This window comes from Lasioglossum baleicum, chromosome 16 (genome assembly GCF_051020765.1).
Source record: "Lasioglossum baleicum chromosome 16, iyLasBale1, whole genome shotgun sequence".
Lineage (NCBI taxonomy): Eukaryota > Metazoa > Arthropoda > Insecta > Hymenoptera > Halictidae > Lasioglossum > Lasioglossum baleicum.
In genome coordinates, this window is record NC_134944.1 from 10071106 (window position 1) to 10095432 (window position 24327).

A 24327-nucleotide genomic window follows, 5' to 3' on the forward strand; every position below is an offset into this window, starting at 1 on the left:
CCGGATACATTAAATTGAGTGTGATCTTTTGCTTTAGTCTGTCAACCTGTTAAACTTCACCTTCAACTTTTTTACAAGTAATCTTGTAGACTTTGGTGGGGAAATGCCGAAAATCCAAGTTGCAATGTTAGGAATCCACTGGTTCAAAAGTTACGCGTGTTTAAAGTTCAGCGATTTTCACAAATTTTGATCAGTAAGGGCGCCGCCATGTTGGTATGTGGTGAGCGTCGCGCGTCGTCTAAGGAGCCGCTAGATGGCGCCCTTAGTATACATTGCTCTATGTATAAAGAAAGTAAAGTTCCATTTTTAGTGTTCTGTAGTTTTTATCATAATCAATAGATTGCGAATTACATTTTCCTATGATGAAGAAGGGAAGAAGAACTATAAAACAGCAAAAATATTAGGAAAACTAACATAACGTTGTTAGATTAATTGTTTTCAACTCATCGAATTTATTAAGGCAGGAAACAAGTATCGGTTTTACTCCAGTTCGATACAGGAGAGGTAGAACATTTTTATTATTATTTTTAATAGTGTATATCGAAACAAATAAATCTATCTAATAATTCCCCGCGAACGCAACTGTATAATTTCGATAGTTATCAAATGAAGAACCACAAATCAATCATTCCGGCTAAAATGGTACCGGGTAAAAATGGTGAATGACTGAACTTGTTAACAGTACATGCGTGGAACAATTTAAATTGAATTTTGAACCGTGGAAAGATTTTATTTTCCAGGATTTCGCATCACTTGTACTATTATAGTTACACGCCAACCAACACATATATCCTCTATTGTCACCGATTGACAGTTTTCAGTTATTTGTTGGATCGACGAAGATTGATTGCATACGTTTTTGTTACGAACAAATTTTTTTTTTAAGGAATTTGAAGCAATATATTATATAAATGTATATTACTATCAATAATCCAGATTATTATTTAATGCTAAATTATACTGCATTATAAAGAGTGACGTTATGAATGAAGACATATGACAATAAATAAATTCAATATGATTACTTCTTAACAAAATTAATGTTGGTTGGTAATTTGTTGACGCAGGACTAGAAAACTTGATAAGATTAGAGTATATTTATATACGTATATTATGGAATATATACAGGGTGATGACGAATTCATCTTTCTCGTCTGCATTATTTTTAAAAAAATGAAGGTGATATTCAATTTTTTAAATGGATTGTTATGCATTCTTTATATCATATAAAAGCGTGTACCAGAAAGAATTCGTGTACGACATAATGATCTTCTAGGTCACACAAGGTCAGAAATGGAATACTTTAAATATTTTGTACTAATATGTTGGAGAGCTATTTTAATTATTGAAACAGTAAAAAAAGTATAATTATTGTTAAAATATGTTTATTATGTTTTAGAAGATACTTTTAGCTGTGCAGTTTAAAACAAAAAATTCAAGTAATTATTGCTGCAAAAGTCAATGGAGGCTGATGTCATTGATGTAGCTTTTTAATGATCATTTGATGTAACTTTGTAATAATCATTTGATGTAACTTTTTAATAATCATTTGATGTAACTTTTTAATAATCATTTGATGTAACTATTTAATAATCATTTCATGTAACTATTTAATAGTCATTTAATGTAACTTTTTAATAGTCATTTGATGTAGCTGTTTAATAATGGTTTAATGTAACTATTTAATTATTATTTGACGTAACTTTTTAATAATCATTTACTAAGTTTTAGAAGATACTTTTAGGTGTGCAGTTTAAAACAAAAAATTTAAATAATTAATTTTTCAAAAGTCAGTGGAGACTGATGTCATTGATGTAATTTTTTAATAATCATTTAATGTAGCTTTTTAATTATCATTTTATGTAACTTTTTAATAATCATTTGATGTAACTTTTTAATAATCATTTGATGTAGCTTTTTAATAATCATTTCATGTAGCTTCTTAATAATCATTTCATGTAGCTTCTTAATAATCATTTCATGTAGCTTCTTAATAATCATTTCATGTAATTTTTTAATAATCTAATGTGACTTTTTAATAATCGTTCAATGTACCTTTTTAATAATCGTTTAATGTAACTTTTTAATAATCATTGGATGTAGCTTTTTAATAATCATTTCATGTAATTTTGCAATAATCTAATGTAACTTTTTAATAATCGTTTAATGTAACTTTTTACTAATCATTTGATGTAACTTTTTAATAATTCTTTGAACGACCAATGTTTATATAAAATTTTTTTGTTACTGACACATAGTTTGGCAGTTAAAACCAGTTACACCCTGTACATTGAGAAGCACGAGAAAAAGTGACATTTACTTCGAGCAAAATAAACATTTCGACTTTCGGTCATCTTTCCGAGGCAAATGTCCCAGTGTGCGTGGTCGGGTAATTACTAACAGTTTATTTGAGGAGGAAAACAGTTGCCAGTCGTCGACTCATCTGGGAAACGGTGCACGAAGAACCTGGAGGAAGAAAAATAGAAAAGAAGAGTGTGCCATTGAGAGGGTTCCGCGCGAAGCCGTCTTGACTGTGACTAATTATAAGAATTACCGTCGCTCAGTCGTCGGGGACCGGAGAAACGAATACGGTAGAAAATTAGACGAAACAGCGATACGTTTAATCTGTAAGCAAAGAGGGCACTAGGGGTGCGGAGGCGTGACAAGAGCCCCGGCGAAGATGTTGAAAGAGGGTGCGCGCGAACCGAAAGGGGGTAGAAAAATAAAAGCCTGTGACTCAAAGGAACGTCTCCTCGTTCCGCTCCACCTTGAATTGTTTCAGGACTGAAAATCAATGACATTTAACAGCTAGGAGCGTGAAGAGGGTTCACCGAGCTGAGGTGACGGGGAACAAAAACTCTAAGAACTCGAAATAAAGTGTACACCTTTATCGTGGAATTCGAAGTCGCAACAAACGACTTCGTAAACAAAATGGTCACAAGAGTTAACAACAATAATGAAATTTTATTAAACTTTGCTTCGGGTAGGTAAATCAATTCTGCTTGTTCACGATCAAAATTGTGCATTTTTATGGAATACACAACATATAAAAATTGTAAATAATGCGGCGATACACTAAAACAAACTGCTTTATTAAATACTTCTTTCTTACAAACTTGTAATAAATAGATATCAAAATTTTTTAACTTTGTTACAACGTAGTCTTGTAGGTTTTGACGATAAAATTCCAATTATCCAAATTTTAATCTTAGGAAGCCACTGGTTCGAAAGTTATGCGTATTTGAATTTCAACGATTTTAATCTCTCTTTACTCAAAATTTGTGCCTTTCTCCTATAAATTACGATGTATTTGGTATGTAATCCAGTAGATTTGTACCCGGAGAACCTGTAGATCGAAGTTTCGATCCTGTAGGATCAGTGGTTCAGGAGTTATGCTTGTTTAAAGTTGAGCAATCTTCAGTGTTTTTGACAGGGTAGGGCGCCGCCATATTGGTAGTGACGGTCGCGACGCGCCGCTTACGGAATTGGTTGTAATTACCGAGGTGGTTCTACTCGGTAAGCGGCTCGCGGTCTTCACTACATACAAATATGGCGGCGACCTTACCTGTCAAAAACACTGAAGATTGCTCAACTTTAAGCAAGCATAACTCCTGAACCATTGACCCTAGAGGATCGAAACTTCGATCTGCAGTCGCCCCGGGTACAAATCTACTAAATTACATACCAAACACATCATAATTTTGAATCCGGCATAAATTGCTCTATTTATTTAGATTTCTAAACCAGAACCGAACATTCGCCATATTATCTAATGTAAGAGACGATTCCACCCTCCATACTCGTTCTGCAGCACAGAAAAGAAAGAGGGCAGCGTCATGGACAAATCGTCCTACTTGCGCACAGTTTCATAATGTATTGCCTGAAATTTTCCGAAACAAAAAAGAAAATTTCGCATTCTATGCAAGCGCTAATACCACCTTCCATACTCGTTCCATATTACAGCGATACATCTAGCGTTAAGCGCAAATTACCCTACTTATACAGAAAGTTTGCTAATTCTCCAAATTTTCGAAACAAAAAAATTTAGCATTCCATCCCCCGTGCTCGTCTCACAGTTCAGAAAAGAAACATACCATCGTTAAGGACAAATTGGCCAAGTTGCCTGCGAACTTTCATAATTTTCTGAATTTCCTCCCTAACTTCCCTTGTTAGGAAGATCGAAGGGGTGAGAAGACGTTGGGTCATGTCAGGCAGCTTCGGAGGGGGTAGAGTCCAGCTGGCGAGGACGCGTGAAACATTAATGGGGTCAAAGGTGGCGGGAAAAGTGGAACAAGATCTGTCGCGAGGGGTCGCCGGAAAATGCTACAACGGTGACCTGTCCAGTGAATCAACACAATTCGTATTAGACAATAATATTTATAACGCCCTCTTCATGTTGAAATTAATTCACAAATGTATCCCTAAACAGATCTAATTTTATATTTCCCACTACAGTAATTCATTTATCAGCTGTTCAAAGTTGCTCAACGTGCTTGTTGAGATTGGACGATGTCTGAGTACATAATAAAAACGCTTAAAATCGTTCAACTTGAAACACGCGTAATTTCTGAACCCGTGGATTCCTAACAATACAACTTGGATTTTTGGAATTTCCTCACCAAAATCTACAGGATTACATAGAAAAGGTCCAAAACTCTTGGCCCCCTAAGCTGAAGTTTAACTGAATTATGTACTGGCATGTAAGAATTGAATAATGCCACAGCCTTCTTGTAGAAATAACGTGGCACTCGAGAAATGAAGTAATGATTTACGAATACATTTTTCGATATATCCCTAAAGAGGTCTAATTTTATATTCCCCACTACAGTAATTCATTTATCAGCTGTTCAAAGGTCCTCAAAGTGCTTGTGCTGCCACCTAGATTGGACGATGTCTGAGTACATAATAAAAACGCTTAAAATCGTTCAACTTGAAACACGCGTAATTTCTGAACCCGTGGATTCCTAACAATACAACTTGGATTTTTGGAATTTCCTCACCAAAATCTACAGGATTACATAGAAAAGGTCCAAAACTCTTGGCCCCCTAAGCTGAAGTTTAACTGAATTATGTACTGGCATGTAAGAATTGAATAATGCCACAGCCTTCTTGTAGAAATAACGTGGCACTCGAGAAATAAAGTAATGATTTACGAATACATTTTTCGATATATCCCTAAAGAGGTCTAATTTTATATTCCCCACTACAGTAATTCATTTATCAGCTGTTCAAAGGTCCTCAAAGTGCTCGTGCTGCCACCTAGATTGGACGATGTCTGAATACATACAGAAACGCTTAAAATCGTTCAACTTTAAACACGAGTAATTTCTGAACCCGTGGATTCCTAACAATACAACTTGGATTTTTGGAATTTCCTCACCAAAATCTACAGGATTACATAGAAAAGGTCCAAAACTCTTGGCCCCCTAAGCTGAAGTTTAACTGAATTATGTACTGGAATGTAAGAATTGAACAATGCCACAGCCTTCTTATAGAAATAACGTGGCACTCGAGAAATGAAGTAATGATTTACGAATACATTTTTCGATATAAGACGATTTCCGATTATTGATGAGGGTATCCATTCGGCTTGATATTGCTATAGTGCTGATAGCAGAGTTGGGCAAAAATTTTATCGAAATAAAAATTTTGCCCAACTTTGGCTGATAGTTTATGGGTCTTATGGATCTATCTTTGGGAAAGGATAGGATATAACCCTACCTCTTGTCCTGACACTAGGGGGTGTCGATCGGTCAGCTTCAAAAGAAGAAGAGGGGATAGGGATCCCTAAGTTCACCAGCCATGCAGCTTAAACGTTCATTCATTGGACAGCTGACCCCAGATCGAGTTGAAACAAAATGGCATGCGACGAGGGGCTGGACTGAGCCGGCTAAACGATATCCACTCGTCCGCTGGCTGGTCTCGGCCAGTTCCGCTTTAAAGATAACGAAGCGAGTTCTTTGCGGAATAAAGGTAGCTAACCGCCGCGCGGCACCTGTCGAGTGTTTGTCGAGATTGTCTCCGGCAGAGCGACAGGTGGCTTCGTTTCCTCTTCTCCCTCTTCCTCTGCTACCCCCTGTGTCTACATTTCTCGCGGTATTACCCTCATCCGTCTTTTTCCCTCGCCTCTATCATCTTTCAACTGCCCCATTCCTCGACGTGGCTCGAGAGTGAGGGAGAGGTGTGATTTAAAGCGTAAACTTAAATATTCCAGTCGGTGCACCGCGTCGTGCAAATAAATTCGATATTAATGGAGCCACACGGTTTGGACCTGGATCACCAAGGAAGAACAAGTTTGCGCCGCGACTTCCGCCCTTAGGGCAGAATCAGGGTCAACCCCACAAGCCCTTGCCGTTTTTCTTTCAAAGAGGAAAGAACCGGGCTGCCCGCTCGCAGGTGATTCATCACGGCTTCAGAAAGTTCAAGGTGAGATTCTTCTACTGCAAACCTCGGCATCCGCTCTCGGCGAGCTGATTGTCTTCTGGTTGATTGATAAACTTCAGGAGGTCGTACTTACCTGCGCGCTGCGGCGGTGATCTGTTGCAGTCGTTTATATTTCTGGATTTGTCGGATTGAGATATGAGGGTAGGATGGGACTGATTAGTTTTTGGATTATTTTTCCTATTTAGTCATACTCAAAAATTTTGAAAAAAATCTAATAGATGTCCAATAACTAGATACGTATACTGTAATTAATTCAGATTTTTAAGTAGAACGTCCTGGTTATAAAAAATCAATCTGTCTCGACCAGGAGGGCAGTTATGGTGAACAATGGAGAAGATTAGTTTTTGGATTATTTTCCCTATTTAATCGTATGCGAAAATTCTGAAAATAATCTAAGAGATGTCAAATACCCAGATACATGTACTGTAATTAATTCAGATTTTTAAGTACAACATCTTGGTTGTAAAAAATCAATCTGTCTCGACCGGGAGGGTAGTTATGGAGTACGATGGAGAAGATTAGTTTTTGGATTGTTTTGCCGATTTGGTCATACACAAAAATTCTGAAAAAATATGACAGATGTCAAACAACTAGATAAACATACTGTAATTAATTCAGATTTTTAAGTTGAACATCTTAGTTGTAAAAAATTAATCTGTCTCGACCGGGAGGGTAGTTATGGTGAACAATGCAGAAGATTAGTTTTTGGATTATTTTCCCTATTCAATCATAAGCAAAAATTTTGAAAAAAATCTAATAGATGTCCAACAACTAGATACGTATACTGTAATTAATTCAGATTTTTAAGTCGAACATCTTAGTTGTAAAAAATCAAACTATTGCCGCAAACGTCTCAACTCCTGGGTCCTCCTCACAGTGGTGAACAAGCTGCCCCGGCCTGATATAAAGCAATCTTCCATTCCACTATTTTAATTAGACATAAAGGATTAACCCAAACGTACTATTCCATGGTACAATCTGAATGAAATGATAAGCTTGAACACATATGAACAGTTTAAATGAAATGGTGAATCGGAATACTATAAACAATTTGAACGAAATAGTGAATTTGAATATACGTCAATTGTTTTTTACTTTGGAGGATAGAACGTTACAATATTGGCCTATATATTTTCAATGTTTATTTTAACGTGAAATTTGTATAATGGCAAAATATAAAACACAAAGAACATATAATTTAATTTATTATAATTTAAATGTTATAAACCACATACCGTCCACGAATGTCCATAATACTTATCATAGCGTGGATTACAGGTGTCTCATGTGACATTAACGGAAAGTTATGCGAATTTAGCGAGGCACTCCACGCGTTAATGGATGGAGCGATTCCTTCTATAATTGTAACTTCGGTGAAGTAGTTAAACAAATTAGAAGTTGAGCAAACGTTCAGGCTTTAATTGCAACGGAGACTAGTTACGTTGAAAGACATTGATCGAGTTATAAAATGAAACAGTGCTGGATGAACAAAAGTCCAGCGATAATACGCGAATAAAACGAAAGATGGATCAGAATATTTTCTATATCGATTTCTGCTATTGCAGGTGCATTTACTAAATTATATAATATTTAAAATATTATTACTCAAATAGTATATTGTTTCATTCTGCTCAATATTATTTTACAAGTCATTCGTTTCTATTTCATTATTCAGCTTTCCAATTTTTTATTTAAATAAAATTTTCCACATGCAATTTCTATATAAAGTTGCATTTTTAATTCATTCTTCAGTTGTCCAGTTTTTTATTTAAATAGAAAATGCCACATGCAATTTCTAAATAAAGCTGCATTTTCAATTCATTATTCAGTTGTCCAGTTTTGTATGTAAATAGAAAATGCCACATGCAATTTCTAACTAAAGCTGCACTTCCAATTCATTATTCAGTTGTCCACTTTTTTATTTAAACAGAAATTTCTACATGCAATTTCTAAATAAAGCTGCATTTTCAATTCATTATTCAGTTGTCCAGTTTTTTATTTAAATAGAAATTTCCACATGCAATTTCTAAACAAAGCTTTTAAAAAATAATTACTCAAATAATATTTTGCTTCATTCTACTCAATATATTATTATTCCATAATAGTTATAGAATTAGAATATTTTCTATATAGATATCGTATCGAAATAGCAGGTGCATTTACTAAATAAAATATTTAAAAAATGATCACTCAAATAATATATTGTTTCATTCTGTTCAATATTATATCATAGGTCATTCGTTTTTATTTCATTATTCAGCTTTCTCATTTTTTATTTAAATAGAAATTTCCACATGTAATTTCTAAATGAAACTTTTAAAAAATGATTACTCGAGTAATATTTTATTCTACTCAATATTATATTTTATAATAGTTATGCATTTCTATAGCAATATTCGACTGCTCAATTTTGTATTTTGTATTTAAATAAAAATGCTCTAAAATTGTTATTATTCTCCTCTACTGGGAATGAAGTTTGTCCAAGCTTGACCAGTACTAAAACGAGAATGAGGAATCGAACGAAATAGGAAAGGACAATAAATTTAGACAATAAATAGTTTCTGGCCCGGTGTAGTATCGAGATAATCGTTAATGGTTAAGCCAAATCGACTCTTCGAAAGTCCCGAAGAGAAATGGCGACTGTTGAAGCGTAACACGATGCTACTATACATGTACAATCTCTAGCCCCCAGGTCGAGAGTCTGCTATACATCTTGTCCTATTTGGTGGCCAGGCATTCCCGCACTTTCAGAAATTCATGAATTTCCCGGGACACTTGGACAACGAGCAACGGGCAAACACTTTGGGAATCTCAATGACGATTTCTTTTAAAGTCATAAATTTTTCCCCAGCTCGAACTTTCTCTCTCGGAAGACAGCCAGTGATTTGCCGACCAATAACGTAATACAAGACTTCTTTCTCCAACCAAAAATCACAACCACACCTCCATATATCAGTCCATCTCGTAAGTAATGATTTTCTCTTGTTTTTGGATATTAAAATAATAAAACGTAATCACAAGCATTCTTGTTATATTTTCTTTCATTCCACTTGCAGTCTGGACCAATCGCATTCGTGTACCTACCTACATCGTCGTATTCCTGCCAGGGACATTCTTCTCATTTCACCACGATGTGTAAAAAATACCTCCTTTGATGTGTAAATACGTTTAATATTGTAATTTTTTTTCGTAAAAAATAAAGAATATTGTTACACCAGTTAATGTGTTCTTTTCGTTCCACCCTGTACATGAATATGCGATAATAGAATTAGATTAACATCTTTGAAAATTTGAGAAAAAGAAACATTTTTCAAATTAGACAGTTTCCGGAATTTTCGAACAATTTTCGGCCGTCCGACTTGTCGTTGACTTATACTACTGAAATTAGTGCCACCTCCTTCGACATCATGTGCTCCTGATACTTTCTCAATTTTCGACATTTTAAAAAATTTTCAGCCGTCTGACTTGTCGTTGACTTATACTACTGAATTTCGTGCCACCTCCTTCGATATCATGTGCTCCTGATACTTTCTCAATTTTCGAGATTTTTAAAAATTTTCGGCTGTCTGACTTGTCGTTGACTTATACTACTGAAATTAGTGCCACCTCCTTCGATATCATGTGCTCCTGATACTTTCTCAATTTTCGAGATTTTTAAAAATTTCCGACCGTCTGACTTGTCGTTGACTTATACTACTGAATTTCGTGCCACCTCCTTCGATATCATGTGCTCCTGATACTTTCTCAATTTTCGAGATTTTTAAAAATTTTCGGGCGTCTGACTTGACGTTGACTTGTACTACTGAAATTTCGGATACCTCCTTCGACATCATGTGCTCCTAATACAAAGTTCAATTTTCGAGATTTTCGAAAAATTTCCTCGAAAATTGGGAAAGTATCAGGAGAACATGATGTCGAAGGAGGTGGCACTAATTTCAGTAGTATAAGTCAACGACAAGTCGGACGGCCGAAAATTTTTAAAAATCTCGAAAATTGAGAAAGTATCAGGAGCACATGATATCGAAGGAGGTGGCACGAAATTCAGTAGTACAACTCAACCATAAGTCAGACGGCCGAAAATTTTTAAAAATCTCGAAAATTGAGAAAGTATCAGGAGCACATGATATCGAAGGAGGTGGCACGAAATTCAGTAGTACAACTCAACCATAAGTCAGACGGCCGAAAATTTTTCTAAGTTTGGAAACGTAGCTCGATGTGTCATTGTTAGATGTTTGTATAGTAAATGTTTGCGGAAATCAGTAGTATAACTCAACGATGAGAGGGACGTTCGGGAGAAATGGGTTCAATAAATACAGACGCAGATACGTTTCTTTATTATATTATCTTTATTTATTCATTGTAGAGATTCTCATACATAAAATATATGTGTAGTACACGTACATAAATTATATTCCAATCATTTATAACAAGGATGTTGCTCAGAGAGACTCGATACACCGTCAAACTACTACTGCAGTACTGCAATATAGGCGACGTACAGACAATTATATTAGATTATCCGTCCACTGCTGTACTGCTATACCTCGATTGTGCTACGGCAGCTGATGGATAAACCTGTCAGCTCCACTTTCCGCAAATGCTCGAGACACTAAACTGACAATCAGTGTTCCCGTGTATCTTTCTAAACCAAAGTTCTTCTATGACAAAGTACAATCCCGTACCTTTAATTTGAGTCCTCAAAATGTTCAAAAATGTCTGCAGAATGCATGCTCGAATCATGCAAACTTTCTCAAACTTTTAGTCCTGGCTTTATCGATTTTTCAACCCCCTTTTAATATTTTTCCTCTACGATCAAGAGTACCTCTTTGTCAAGAGAAGTCACAATTTATTATAATATTATTATTCTTATTATTATCACTATATACGGACCGAGGTCCTTTTATACAAATATTTACAGTTGTTTACAGTTTATTGTTTCCAAACCCACATTCGTAATATACATACAGTATACAAAATACTCTACTCCTACTAATATACCTCGTTTCTCGAGCAATCGGTAACTAATCTGAGCTAATATCCTAAATGTTCCCGTAAACATAGTGTTGAAAACGACGGATACATAACCTGTACAAAGTCCGCAGCCTTTCGGATGACAGCAGGGCGACAAGGATGGGACGAGTCGGGTATGAAATAACAACAACCCCTATTAGAGAAAAATAAAGGAAGCTTTATTCTTTACATACCATAGCAGGCGATACGGGTCGATCGCGCGCCAAGGTCCCCGAGGACGTCATCCCGGTGACATTGCCGCGCCTGTCGACGGATATAAACGAATATCGGGAGGAAGATCGGGTAGACGTGGGGTCAGGTAATACGGCGAGTCGATAGTGGGTCTTTCCAGGGGTCGTATAATACACACACTCGTCTGTCTGGTTACTGTCTCTGTCTGCGAACGCGTCACCACCGTTCTCCGTGTCACGAGGTCACGCCAGAATGGCAGCAAGTTTGTGAAGATTCATGATAGTAGTCGCGTCGCCTGGTTGCAGCCTCAACGCCTCGCTGTACGCTGCCGCAGCCTGTTTGTATTTCCCGTTCAGGTGAAGAATCGCTCCTAGATTCGTGTGACTGCGAGCCTCGTTCGGCCTCAAACTGGCCGCGTGTCGGTACCAAACCTCAGCATCCTCTAAACGATCAGCCTGGCGGAGGGCGGACGCTGCCGCCATCGACAGCTCGTAATCAGATCGGGAAAGTTCAGCGGCCCGGAGCTGCTCCTCCGCAGCCTCGGACAGCCGACCCTGCGACGACAGGAACAGCCCTGAAACAGGATTCGTCCAATTTATACTCTGCGTCTTAGCTGAGAGACCAACAACTTTTAATTGTTCAGCTGACACCAATCGAAGTGTACTTCGCGGAACAAAGTGTCCTTTCTATTTGATAAATATCTCTGGGAGTCAGTGATCCCCTTCTCTGGATATTTACCCTCTCTTCTACTTCCAAAATTGCTATATGAACCGTTTATTTTGAAAGTGGACTAAGTACATTATCGAGAAAAATCAAGCTAGCAATTTTAATATTTATTAAAGTTGCGAGTTGTAACTGATATATTTAAAATCACAAAGATTTTGTAAAAAGGAAATTGACTGGTTAATAGAATAATAGAAGCTTGTATTTTGAAAGTGATCTAAATCCATTTTCGAAGAAAATCAAGCTAGCAGTTTCAATATTTATTAAAGTTACAAATTGTAACTGGTATATTTAAAATCACAAAGATTTGGTAAAAAGGAAATTGGCTGGTAAATAGAATAATACAAGCTTGTATTTTGAAAGTGATCTAAATCCATTTTCGAAGAAAATCAAGCTAGCAGTTTCAATATTTATTAAAGTTACAAATTGTAACTGATATATTTAAAATCACAAAGATTTTGTGAAAAGGAAATTGACTGGTTAATAGAATGATACAAATTTGTATTTTGAAAGTGGCCTAAATCCATTGTCGAGAAAAATCAAGCTAGCATTTTTAATATATATTATAGTTGCAAATTTTAACTGATGTATTTAAAATCACATAGATTTTGTAAAAAGGAAATTGGCTGGTAAATAGAATGATACAAATTTGTATTTTGAAAGTGGCCTAAATCCATTGTCAAGAAAAATCAAGCTAGCAATGTTAATATTTATTAAAGTTGCAAATTTTAACTGATGTATTTAAAATCACAAAGATTTTGTGAAAAGGAAATTGACTGGTAAATAGAATGATCCAAATTTGTATTTTGAAAGTGGCCTAAATCCATTTTCGAGAAAAATCAAGCTAGCAATTTTAATATTTATGAAAGTTGCAAATTTTAACTGATATATTTAGAATCACAAAGGTCTTGTAAAAAGGAATTTGTATTTTAAAAGTGGCCTAAGTCCATTTGTCAGTTGTTTGATAGACTATCAATTCTTAGTATCAGGACATTCGTTTTTACCGAATGACAGAAATTTTGGCGTCGTAGAAATGTGATTAAAGAAAAATAATTTACTGTTTGTCCCCCAAGATTATTATAATGTTATCAAGAAGTGCCGGAAAGGTAATAACTTTATTTTAAATGAAATGAAACAAATGGATTTCATTTCGACAAGATTCTTGGAGGATGCAATTTTTAGGGGGGTAAAGAGTTCTGACGGAGAAGCAATAAATTGGTTAAAAATATGCTGTATGCGTTTTTTTGGAAAATGAACAAAATAAAATTTTCTATAAGATATCAATAGATGAGAATGCAGGGTTTAAAATACTGAATTTATAATATTACCACGTCAGGGTAGACCAAGAAAATTCGAAAATATTGTATTGACACCACTTTATAAAAATATAAGATAAATCATAACAGCGAAATACAAGGATATGATTGACTTTCTACGATATAAACCACCGGAGCACCATGACTTCTTCAAATCTCTCCCCCATACACAAATGTAAACGAGGAGTACATTGTTACGTAATTTATATAGTTAGAAGATTTCGTGAATTGCATAAATGGTGTTTCTCAAATTTTGTAATGAAATATAAAATAAATTGAATATTCTTTTCTCAATTTTTGAAGCATTTTAAATTATATCGAATGGACTTGGGCTGTTTTAAATTTTATGACAAATCTTGTTGTTAATTTTGAAAGTGGCTTAAGTCCATTCTTGGTAAGAAGACAAATATAATAATATTATAATAATTATATTTTTATACAAAAGTAAGAGCATCAGTGCAGAATAGTTTTTAAAAATTTTTACTATCTTTTCATGACAACCTGTACTGAAAATTTAAACATTACGTTTTGTATTTTTGTATTTCATCATATTTAATTTGTTGATGCTGATCATATGTAGCAGGTTCTGTGGTCAAAAAATATATTTTGAATAAAATAATATGCAATTTAAAAACTGCATTAATATCTCGACGTTTTTAAAAACTATCTAACAGAAATTTCAATTCGAAGTGTGCGATGAATGATACTTACAAAGTTCTACAGATCTCATGAAATTTAATTTTGAAAATTTGCAAGTGAAATTTGACATGGCAATTTGAGACTAGGATCATTACTCCTGCTACAATTCCATGAATAAATTTTTCTTGCAGGAATTATATCAGATCCTATGAACACCCTCGAATAAAACTATATATATATATCTTTATAACATTGCATATATACACATTTACACGCATGTAAGCAGCGTTGAAAGTTTCGTAATCGAGTTACACGACGAAGCATAAAACCTCAAAGAGAACCATGACATAGATTTCGTCTCCGATTTGCCCAGTAAAATAAATCCACAACGCCCGAGGAAAAATCAATGGTCTTCAACGTAAACGATCGCGTGATGTTAGGATATCCATGATCTACTTGTTAGTATCCTCCCTCTTTTCTTCCCTTAATGGGGTCTACACATTTAATATTCCGTGAAAGTTATTGTACATAAAGATCTTAACGTTGGAACATCAGACAACGTAACTGCTCTGTAGTTCCTTATCAACATTATGAGAATGCATTTCTTGAAATATCGCGCGCCTTTTACTCCAATTATATCAAGAAATAAAGTTTCCAGTTTATCATATTCGCCGAGACCGTGACTAGCCTTAGATATTAAGTATCTAGTAATAGTAACAGTAATCTCTATATCTTGTAAACAGACAGCAGATTATATAAATCCCTAGTATTCTAGCCCTGCTAAAAATGTTAATTTAAAAATGTTGAACTTCACCTTGGGGTGCCAAAGATTTTTAACTTTCTTATAGAATCACATGGATTTTGACGAGGAAATTCCGAAAATCAAAGTTGCAACGTTAGGAATTTACTGGTTCAAAAGATATGGGTGTTTGAAGTTGAGCGATTCTAAGTGTTTTTGACTGGTAAGGGCGCCGCCATGTTGCTGTGTACTCAGCATCGCGCATGGTCTAACGAGCGGAACCGCTAGATGGCACCACAAATACGCGGTGATGTCGATAACGTAGATTTCTCGTCACTCTCTGACGGACCTTACCCAGAACCAACCTTCTCGCGGCTCCGCTGATTGGACGATGCCTGTTCATCCCAATATAGCGGCGCCCTTGATTGTCAATGCATCGTATTCCACACACGGACCTAAGGACTGAGCGTAAAGTAGGTTTATGGATGAGAGGGGGCGTGCCGCGAGCGGGGAGGGATGGTTAACTGCGGCCATCTTGAGTGGGACCACACTGTGGTGCGCTCTATAGGCGCCTTTAAATACTAGTGTAGCGTCTGTACTAGTGATGGGCATTATCGACTAAATTCAACTATCGACTAATTACTATTTAGTTACTACATACTATCGAATATTTAGTCGATAGTTTTTAGTCGACTGAAATTTCGTTTTTGTGATTATACGTCTAGATTGCGGGCTATAGTCTATGCCTACGTATAGATCTCATTTCTCACTCACTCTTACAGCATTGTACTGCAGTGCTCACTTAGTATTATAGGCACAGTAAGAGTAAATTGGGGTAAATATACCAGACAATAATTAAATAATTAATAATAATAAAAATAATTTTTAATAATTCGATATCGCTAATGAGTGAATGTATTTGATAGTAAATCTTATAAAATTTATTCAAAACATCCGCCGTTAAAATTCAACCAATAGCTCGATAGTTTAAGCGACTGATTCAGTAACTGAATTTAGTCGATAGTTTTCAGTCGTTTACAGGTTATGTTCGTATTTACTCTTATTCTCGATGTTCGCTTGTTAAAATGAATAGTAGGACAGTATGGGACAGTACAGAGATATTAAATTTCGTGATTGAATGATTTTGTCTTTATTTAATAATAAATTCATACACTACGTTATAAATATGAATGTACACAATTTATTTATATCACATGTATAGTTTATATTGCATAAATAGCAATAAGATTTTAACATCCAATATGAATTAAAGTATTGAAATATCTATTACATATTTCATTACTTGCATATTTGCACGTCCTGTCATAATTATGTATTTCTAACCTTTTCGTTTCATCGTCTGACACTGACATTTGAAATTTCAAGATGGCGACGTGTAAACAGTCGACTGAAAATAGTAACCCCACCACTACTAAATTCAGTCGATAGTTTAAAAAATCAGTCGACTGAAAATAGTAGTTGAATACTATCGATTTAGTCGATAGTTTTTAGTCGATGGTGCCCATCACTAGTCTGTACTATATTTTTAGCATGGAACAGAACCTTCCACAATACACACTGGCATTTTTACATATTAATGTGTATCAACGCGCAGAAAACACAAGGCCACGACGATTCACCAACTTTACCGCACGTGTACTGGCACAAAATGGTTCTGGCGTACCGCGACCGCGTATATTCTACAAACCACGTGCTACAGACGCTACACTAGTACTAGAGCGCACCACAGTGTGGTCCCACACAAGATGGCCGACAAGTTGATACCCCTTCCGTCTTTCGTCATACCCCCCGCGGGTTACGCTCAGTCCATAGGTCCGTGATTCCACATCATCGAATGAGCGGAGTCGCGAAAACATTCAAATCTACGTTACCGACATCACCGCGTGCTTGTGCCCGCCATCTAGCGGTGCCACTCGTTAGACTACGCAAGATGCTGCGAGTGTATATCAACATGATGGCGCCCTTACCGGGCAGAAACGGTGAAAATCGCTGAGCTTTAAACACGCACAACTTTCGAACCAGTGGATTCCAAACATAACACTTGGATTTTCGGTATGTCCTCGCCAAAATCTACAGGACTACATAAACACAAGTTGAAAACTTTTGGATTCCAGAGTTGAAGTTCAGCCAAAAACTACGACCGCTAGATGACACTACAAGCAAATGGGAGACGTAAATATAATAGATAAAATATTATAGATAAAAACAATAACATCAGGAACGAAGTAAGAGGAAAATGCTCACTAGAGTACACCTTCCATTAATTTTCTTACATGTCTTATAGTTTTGTCGCTCGGTGTATAAGCAAACCGCTCCAAAAATTCCGGCAGTCCGCGGTCGAGCATGCCAACCATAAATCTCGGCGTGATATATCGTGCGACCTTCCGCGGGCCACTGCCTAATGACGCGTGCCGCTAAGAGAGATAAACCGGCGTGGTTTTTGCGCGCACCCCGGCCCGAAAAATAGTACTCGTCTAGTGAGCTTTTTTCCAGCGGTTGGATTCATCCTGTCCGCAAAGAATTGGCTGACTGATGTCGTTCCCGTGGACCCATGCCGCGTGGGTCCATGAAAAGAGTGGACAGATCTTCGACAGCGAAAGCAAAACCGTGGGAAAGACGAAGAGACTATTTTCCTTGCGTAACTAATCATTTTTTCCCTTTTTCCTACACTATGCAAATCTGTTTGGGCGAGAAGATATGAGAAATCCAAATTTCGATCGTGTGGGATCAATGGTTCAAAAGATATAAGTGTTCAAAGTTGAGCGATTTCCAGTGTTTTTGACAGGCTAGCGCCGCCATGTTGTGTGTAGTGACGGAGCCGCTAGATGGCAGCAGAAGCACGCGGTAATGCCGATAATTAATAAACTGCGGATCTTTATGCATTTATAGGAAAATTCAGTAGATGCAATTCAAAATTGTTGTAAAATTTAAAAAATTGAAGATGTCAATGTACAGGGTGTCACAAAATTATATGTCGTGGACACCATAGCGCGATTCTACACCCCCGATTTAGTCGAAAATGACGTAAGAAACCCCCCGCAAAATTGACGTTGAACGTGAAAAACAAGGTAAAAAAGCCAACATTTTCTTTAAGGGGGGGGATTAAGATCTTTTAAATTTTTATACCAAAATTTTCTTTTAAAATCTAAAATCTTATATCTTTAAGGGCAATTTCTGCGGGGGGTTTCTTACGTCATTTTCTACTAAATCGGAGGTGTAGAATCGCGCCATGGTGTACACGACATATAATTTTGTGACGCCCTGTATATGATTTCTCCTGTATTAAAATCATTAAGGGAAGAAGTAACATTTAATTTAGTTTCTATTTCTTGCAATCGATGTAGACAATTTTCATTTTGCATAACGATCCGCAGTCTAGTGATCAACATTAGCGCGTGCTTGTGGTGCCACCTAGTCACTACACACAACATGGCGGCGCTAACCAGTCAAAAACACTGGAAATCGCTCAACTTGAAACATTCATAACTTTCAAACCATCGATGCTTCATGCTCGAAACTTGGATTTCTCGCATCTTGGATATCCAAAATTTCCGGGGACCAGAGTGTCAATAATTTTTCAGGCTCGACTAGAACCTGAGGAAAATACCCGCCCACCATTGCAAGCGGCAAGAGGAGATCGAAAGAGGCTGGAATCGCGGGACGATGAGAAAATAGAACGAGTACGAATCGGGAGACGTCTTTCTGGAATTTCAATACCCGTCGATCTTACTCTGGCTGATGGCTTGCCGCCATCTTCCATTCCCCGGCGGCGGTCCTCTATCTCTTCCCGATTAGCCTGTCCCGGCGTTTCAACATCCACTCTCATCCCCTGGGAAAATATTACAAGGGTATTTACGGAAGCTCCGCGAATCGACGATTCTTTTATCTTCCTTATTAAACGACCCTCGACGAAATCTTCGGCCTGCCGCTATTATTTCGTCATCCTTCTCACCCCCTCACTCCTGCTACTCGGTCTACGATCCCGTCCTCGTTCCTCTCTGCTCCCGGTATCGGAGAGAATCTCTAATGTCCCCGCGAAATGCGCTAAGTTCCCGGGGAAACAATTATACCGATGTTACAATGGACCAAAGGATGAATCGGTCGACAGCCACTCCAATTTGCTCGGTAACGGCGAGGAGCGCCCTCGAGAGGTCGTATTTCATTGCTTTAATAATGAACGAGGCCCTCTTATCGTTTCGCGACTCGCTATAGATAGAGGATAGAAAGGAACCGGGGTGTGGGTGAAAGGGAATTGTGGAACCATGCGAGTCTCATTCTCGCGTATTCGATCGTCGAACGATTTTTCTTTCTTCACAAGTCGCACCTGATGGTCCACGACCCGTGATCGTAATTAGAGAGACACGTCACACCTACCGTAATGATGGTGCACGCTTGAATCGTCCGGCGCCAGCCTGCGAGCCCTCAGGAACCATCTCTCGGCCTCCAGCACGCGACTCGACTGCGGAACAAAGCATTATCGGGGTGTTAGTAATATTCCGGAAATCATTGACGCTCATATTTCCGTCGGGGTTCTACTTTTAGCTGAACTTCAACTCCGGAATCCAAAGTTTTCAATCTTTTGTTCATGTGGATTTGTAGATCTTGGCGAGAACATGCCGAAAATCCAAGTTCTAATGTTAGGAATTCAGTGGTTCCAAAGTTATGCGTGGTTAAAGTTGACCGACTTTCACAGGTATGGGCGACGCCATTTTGGGATTTACTCGGATATTCTTGCTTGCAGATCTACCTTATCGACATCACCGCGTTCTTGTGTTGCCATCTAGCCATCTAGACAACGCACGACGCTGAGTACATACCAACATGGCGGCGCCCTTACCAAAAACGCTTGCAGTCGGTCAACTTTAAACACACATAACTTTTGAACCAGTGGATTCCTAACATTAAAACTTGGATTTTCGGAATTTTCTCACCAAAATCTACGGGAAGTTTAAGTCTTGCCATAGTACTTTCCATAGCAACGCACAAAAATAATTCCAGCTTAACACTAACCGTACCGGGTACAACTTTTAGCTGAACTTCAACTCCGGAATCCAAAGTTTTCAACTTTTGTTTATGTAGATTTGTAGATCTTGACGAGAACATACCGAAAATCCAAATTCTGATGTTAGGAATTCAGTGGTTCCAAAGTTATGCGTGGTTAAAGTTTACTGACTTTCACAGGTATGGGCGACGCCATTTTGGGATGTACTCAGACAACCTTGCTTGCAGATCTACCTTACCGACATCAGCGCGTTCTTGTGTTGACATCTAGCGGCTCCGCTCGGTAGACAACGCACGACGCTGAGTACATACCAACATGGCGGCGCACAGTGGAACCTTTCGTCCAAATCGGAGACAAAATCAAAGAACTTTCGATAGAAATGAGGTACAGCGATGAAATTTTTTTTAAATTAAAGGTGAAACTTTGCAGAATATGGGAAAAATGGGAAGATTATGGTACGAACGTTTCTTAACCTCGAGAAAATTCGTTGAACATGTACAATTTCAAGAAATCGATTTTGCAATATCCTGAGGTCGTAGAAAAATTTTGAGACCAGATTTGAAATCAGCGTGAAAAAATCTACGGGAAATGGAGTACAGCATGTTCAAAAAATATTTTTTCCGTGCGTGGTGTTGGAAAAACCACAATTTTCTCGAAATTGTGCAAGTTTAACGAATTTTCTCAACCTTAAAAAACGTTCTTACTATAATCTCCCTATTTTTCCCAAACCCTGCAAAGTTTCAGCTTTAATTTTTAAAAAAATTTCATCGCTCTACCTCATTTCTATCGAAAGTTCTTTGATTTTGTCTCCGATTTGGACAAAAGGTCCCACTGTGCGGCGCCCTTACCCGCCAAAAACGCTTGAAGTCGGTCAACTTTAAACACACATAACTTTTGAACCAGTGAATTCCTAACATTAAAACGTGGATTTTCAGAATTCTCTCGTCAAAATCTACAGGATTATATTTAAGAAAGGCTGAAAAATTTTGGACCCCTAAAGTGAAGTTTAGCCTAGCTTGGTTATAGTTGCAACTCAAAAGTTGCAACTTCTATTTCCACTATACTCAACGGTTCCTTGCTTCTTCTAACGTAATTCAATTTCAATAGAATTTTATCACGGCACAATATCGAACAAATTAGGCATGACGTCACGGAGGATGCTCCCCAGTGTGTTATCTAAACTGAACAAATTTATTTAGGAGAAGAAGAATTCTACCTAGTTGATCTTGTCAGGACGACCCGTTGGGAACGAAGTATCGAAGTTTCACGGTATCGAGAAATGGTGCAGCCGCAAGGGGGGGAGGGAAGTAACTAGCGTCCTTGAGCCAAATTAAATGCAACTGTACTAACCGGATGTGTACGGTTGCCAATACCCTCTGTGACAATGTCGATATTTCTTCTGTAATTGTTTCTGTAAGTTCGGAATTATGTTTCATTCTTTCCATTCCCTTTTCTCTTCTCCTTCTTATTTCTTCTTGTTCTCCTGCCAGTTTTCACGCTTATTGTTGAGCCATGGGAAGTGGTATAATTAGACTGCGGCTTTTATGCATTTATGACAAAAATGAGTAGGTGCAATTTAAAACAGTAAAAATTGTAATTTAGAACTGTTGTATTATTTTCAACCTGTTGAACATATTAAGAAAGAAAATATATGTCCATTTCCCTCCAGTCTGTTTCAAATCAGGTAAAAAATTTTCATTTTGCATAAAAATCCGCTGACTAGACATTAGCGTATTAGTTTCAGTTTAATAAATTAATTTAGGGAAGAAACAATTTTTTATTCGGCTCCTGTATCTTGCAGTCAATGCAAACATTTTTAATTTTGCAAAAAAAATTGGAAACATTGAAACTTTATCTACACTAAATGAATAATGTAGGGGCGCGTGAATTAATTTTATAGAAAATTCAATATTATTTTAAAATTATCATGAAATTTTATACAATTAATATTATTTGAGGGGGTAACATTATTTATAAAAATTTTATATAGTCTAATTTTGTTTTAAAATAGCATTAAATTATTATGAAATTTTATATAATTAATATTATTTGAGGGGGTAACATTATTTATAAAAATTTTATATAGAGTCTAATATTGTCTTAAAATAGCATTAAATTATTATGAAATTTTATATAATTAATATTATTTGAGGGGGTAATATTATTTATAAAAATTTTATATAAAGTCTAATATTGTTTTAAAATAGCATTAAATTATTATGAAATTTTATATAATTAATATTATTTGAGGGGGTAATAGTATTTATAAAAATTAACAAGAAAGTAATTTCGGTATTTTAAGGTTAAATTAGAGCCGAATTTTTTTTATTCAAGCTATGAACTTTAACAAATAAGATATTCTCCATTTTGTTCCATGATCTTTTGCCAAAAAGAATAAATAAGAAAATATCATATTGATTAAAAGTTCATCGCTTGAATACAAAAATTCGGTTTTCCACCTTAAAATACCGAAATTACTATCTTGCCAACCCAATAGCATGAAAAGATAGGGTAGCACAACTTTCATAATTTTTTTAAATCACGCGATCGATAACTTGCAAGCAGGGAAAACAGATATTCCGCTTTCTTCCCTGTAAATTACCGTATTGGCAAGGATAAACTGTTGACACCGGCAACAAAACTTTGCTTCGCTTTAGAATTTATCGGACGTCCATTGACAGTTTAATTTCGTTGAAGAGCACTGCGTAGCCCCCGTATCCAGCTGTGCCCTTCGTCCATGGGTCGGGCTCATTTTATTAATCGAATAACGAGCGTTCCATACGATCGGTTGAATCCGAATTATTTTACAGTTGATAGCAATTTGTATCGGCGACGGGAACAAGTGTTAAATTACCAATTTAGCGATATTACTGGGCGTGACACGGGCGAGAGAGCGCGCAATAATCAGTAGCGGAGCGCAAAATTGCGCCGACAATTAAATCAGGGTCGATCCGGGGGCCGAGTTTCGAGCTCGGAAAAATGAACAATTTAAAAGCGAAGCGCGTGGCGCGGCGCGGCGTCCTGTTGGAAATAAAAATGACGGTAATCGATAGGCAGTATCGCGTGTGCGTAAACGTGATTCTTCGGTGGGATGGAAGCGCGTTGCGTCACGACTCTAATTGATCGCGAAATATTGGCAAACCGGAAGGGAAGAGGGAAGGAAGACGTGAGTTCGTTTTGTCGAAACGGGACACGTACGTGGAAACATCGCTTGTCCCGAATCTCTCCCGGCTCAGTGAGCGTAATCGTCGGTCGTGTTAGATATGTTTTCAAGAGAAATACCGGTTTCCGGTCAACGATTGGCCGCTCCGGAACACGGAACGGTCAGTGGATCGAGCGGAATCAGCTTAACTGCAGGCTGTTTCCCGTCGGCGCGGCGGTTCCCTTTAAGTGATGTGGATCAGCCGATTCCCCGGCCTATCTATCGTTCAATCCACATCGCCGGGCCGCGCCGCCTCTGCGCCAAAATAGTACTAACTACTTACGTGCCGAGCCGAACGTTTGCTAAGTGATGTGGGTCGCTACGTGGCCAGACTAGCTGATCCCTGCTGCCTGCAATCCCGGTTAAAGGGTACCGGACTATCGAAAAGGCACAGGCGGAGCAGATTGTCAAAAGTGCCCACGGACCAAATTAAAAGACTGATAATTTTGAAAAAAATCAAGCACATGTCAAATACCCAAGTACATACACTGTAATTAATTCAGATTTTTAAGTTGAATATCTTGGTTGTTAAAAATCAAATTACATCGACCGAGAAGGTAGTTACGGGGTGCTATTGAAGAAATGAGTTTTTGGAATATTTTCTCCGTTTAGTTACGTGCAAAAATTTTGAAAAAAATCTGACAGATGTCAAATACCCAGATACATGTACTGCAATTAATTCAGATTTTTAAGTGGAACATCCTGGTTGTGAAAAATGAAATTACCTCGACCAGGAGAGTAGTTGTGGGGTAAAAAGGGAAAAGATTAGTTTCTGTGAATTATTTTCTCCATTTAGTTACTAGCAAAAAATTGGAAAAAAATCTGGCAGATGTAAAGTACCCAAATACATACACTGTAATTAATTCAGATTTTTAAGTAGAACATCTTGGTTGTTAAAAATCAAATTACATCGACCAAGAAGGTAGTTACGAGGTACTGTGGAAGAAATGAGTCTTTGGCTTATTTTCCCCATTTAGTTACGTGCAAAAATTTTGAAAAAAATCTGACAGATGTCAAATACCTGGATACATGCACTGTA

General features: G+C 37.1%; 2 protein-coding genes across 4 annotated transcripts in view; one reads left to right on the plus strand and one right to left on the minus strand.

Annotated features, from left to right (window-relative positions):
• Positions 1–9657, plus strand: part of LOC143216928 (uncharacterized) — a 112968-nt gene extending 103311 nt beyond the window's left edge. For 2 of the 3 annotated variants that reach the window (XR_013010677.1, XM_076440511.1), the window contains 3 exons: positions 5740–6426; positions 9130–9408; positions 9501–9657. The gene's annotated coding sequence lies outside the window, so the exon portion shown is untranslated. The remainder of the gene's footprint in view (positions 1–5739; positions 6427–9129; positions 9409–9500) is intronic. The other variant, XR_013010676.1, reaches the window with a different exon arrangement.
• A 1954-nt stretch (positions 9658–11611) lies between these two features.
• Tmtc2 (Transmembrane O-mannosyltransferase targeting cadherins 2) overlaps positions 11612–24327 on the minus strand; it is a 547199-nt gene continuing 534483 nt past the window's right edge. The window contains exons 9-10 of the mRNA XM_076440509.1: positions 19459–19543; positions 11612–12220 (exon numbers count right to left, since the gene is read on the minus strand). Coding sequence (XP_076296624.1) covers positions 11889–12220; positions 19459–19543 — 417 coding nt within the window. The 3' untranslated portion in view covers positions 11612–11888. The remainder of the gene's footprint in view (positions 12221–19458; positions 19544–24327) is intronic.